The 2,225-nt window shown below is 45.2% G+C and overlaps 1 protein-coding gene across 1 annotated transcript in view; it reads left to right on the top strand.

Annotated features, from left to right (window-relative positions):
- Nucleotides 1–2,225, top strand: part of LOC105518656 (A-kinase anchor protein 4-like) — a 12,030-nt gene that overhangs the window by 1,234 nt on the left and 8,571 nt on the right. Inside the window, 1 exon segment of the mRNA XM_011951731.1 lies at nt 3–272. Coding sequence (XP_011807121.1) covers nt 3–272 — 270 coding nt within the window.

The following is a 2,225-nucleotide window of genomic DNA, read 5'->3' on the forward strand; positions in this document are numbered from 1 at the left end:
AGTATAGCAACGATGGGGCAGCCCTTGCTGAGTTGGAAGAACAAGCAGCCTCGGCAGATAAGCCCAATTTCAGGGGCACCAGGTGCATTCACAGCGGTGCGATGCCGCAGAACTATCAAGACTCTCTTGGACATGAAGTAATTGTCAATAATCAGTGCTCTACAAACAGCTTGCAGGAGCAGCTCCAGGCTGTCCTGCAGTGGATTGCAGCCTCCCAGTTTAACGTACCCATGCTCTACTTCATGGGAGATAAGGACGGACAACTGGAAAAGGTAAGTAATGCATTAAGGCACAAAAAGAAAGTTGGAAGGGGCAGACGCAGGGAGGCAGCATTGTACTTCGAGCCCAAGATCATTCTAGTTTCAAGTCTATTCTTTACCGTGTGCTTCATGAATTACTTTCACCTCATAAAAAGACACAAAAATGGTGAACCACTAGCTAAGTGGACACCTCAAGGCCTGTGCATTTCCACCAAGAGGAGGAGAGTGAGATTAACGCATTTCATCAGTGACCCTTTTGACAAACTATCTGGTAAAACATTGGGGAATGATTAAGTCTCATGTTTTCAGTTTTAAGATCTGCCAAAGTACTCTAGAGAGGAGGGAACAAAAAAGGAAAATGGAGTTCCTCCCTCCCTCTTGAGGTGTTGGAGGTGTCATGGACTAATTTCGTGTTTGACCTACCGGAAACAGTTTGAAACTTGTCTCTTACTATTTTCTCTATGCTCCTCCCCCAAACTCATGGGTCCTGCAAGTGCCCTGAGAGTCCTGTCTCCTTAAATTTTATGCCCTAGTTGCCTCACTTGCCTGACCCTAGTCCTGGAACTGCTCCTCAGATTCCAGAGTCTCATTCTGTTGCCTAGACTGAAGTGCAGTGGTGTGATCTCAGCTCACTGCAATCTTCACCTCCCAGGCTCAAGCCATCCTCCCACCTCAGCCTCCTGAGTAACTGGGACTACATGCCTGCAACACCACACCCGGATAATTTTTCTTTTGTTTTTGTTTTGTAGAGGTGGGGTTTCCCCATGTTGTCCAGGCTGGTCTCAAAACTCCTGGACTCAAGCATTCCACCTGCCTTGGCCTCCCAAAGTGCTGGGATTACAGGCGTGAGCCACCGCACCCAGCCTATTTTTATATTTGACATTAGAAAACTATTATAACTTCAGTCAGTTATAAGTCATTATGAAAGATACTTAACCTCTTTGAGAGGACAGGTCAGAAAGATCCTGACACATTATCAAAGCTTAGGGTAGGACAAATGTGCTGTCACCAATGAATGGGAAGACAGCAGGCCCTACGGAAAATGGTGTGACAAATGGTTACCTCTATCAAAAAAGGACAGATGAGCCTATCCTAAGAGAAGTGAAAGAAAGAAAGGGAGGGAGGGAGGAGACAGAGAGAGAGAGAAAGAACACACTGCGGAAGGTTTCAATGTTGTAACACCCAGCTCAGCAGGACAAGATAAAACAAGAGCTCTCAGTCACAGTCTAAGCTGGCACTGCTTTTCAGAGGTTCATTTTGCAATTAACATTAAGAGTCTCAAAAACACTCATCACCTTTGACTTAGCCATTTCACCTCCAATAATCTAGCATATTAAAACACTCAAAGATCGGATACATTATTGGAGCCATTTCACCTCCAATAATCTAGCATGTTAAAACACTCAAAGATCTTTGCCCACCAACTACACAATCCAAAAAAGTCCAAAAACTCCTTTGGCAGCAAAAGCTGTCTTCAATAAATGTGATACTGTTTATAGTTTCTATTTATACCACTCAGCTGGCCTTCAAAGCCATACATACTTTTAATTTTAATTTAAGTGACCCCAGTCTACTTCTTGGGGCTTATTTACCAATGCAGCCTCCCACAGGTGCTGCAAACCTGACACACAAAGCCCCTGGTTGTTCCCCAAACATGGTCCACATGCCCCACAGCAGCACTTTAGTGATACTCTTTCTGCTTCCTGACACATCCTCCTTCTCCCACATCTAAGGCCTGGCACAGACCCCATCTTTTTTCATAAAGCCTCAGCTATACCTGCCTCAAAATTTCTGACCGCCATGATTCCCGGGCACATTTTGGTGCTGCTGGATGTACATAACACAACCTGAAATGCGGTTCTGCATCTCTTCTTTGCACCTGGCTGAGGTCTCAGAGAGCAGTGGCTAAACATTTCATGGCTCCCTCAATTTCTAAACAGTGCTGTATCCTGAGTGGCACCTCCC

Source organism: Colobus angolensis, unplaced genomic scaffold, assembly GCF_000951035.1.
Source record: "Colobus angolensis palliatus isolate OR3802 unplaced genomic scaffold, Cang.pa_1.0 Scaffold325, whole genome shotgun sequence".
Classification (NCBI taxonomy): Eukaryota; Metazoa; Chordata; class Mammalia; order Primates; family Cercopithecidae; genus Colobus; species Colobus angolensis.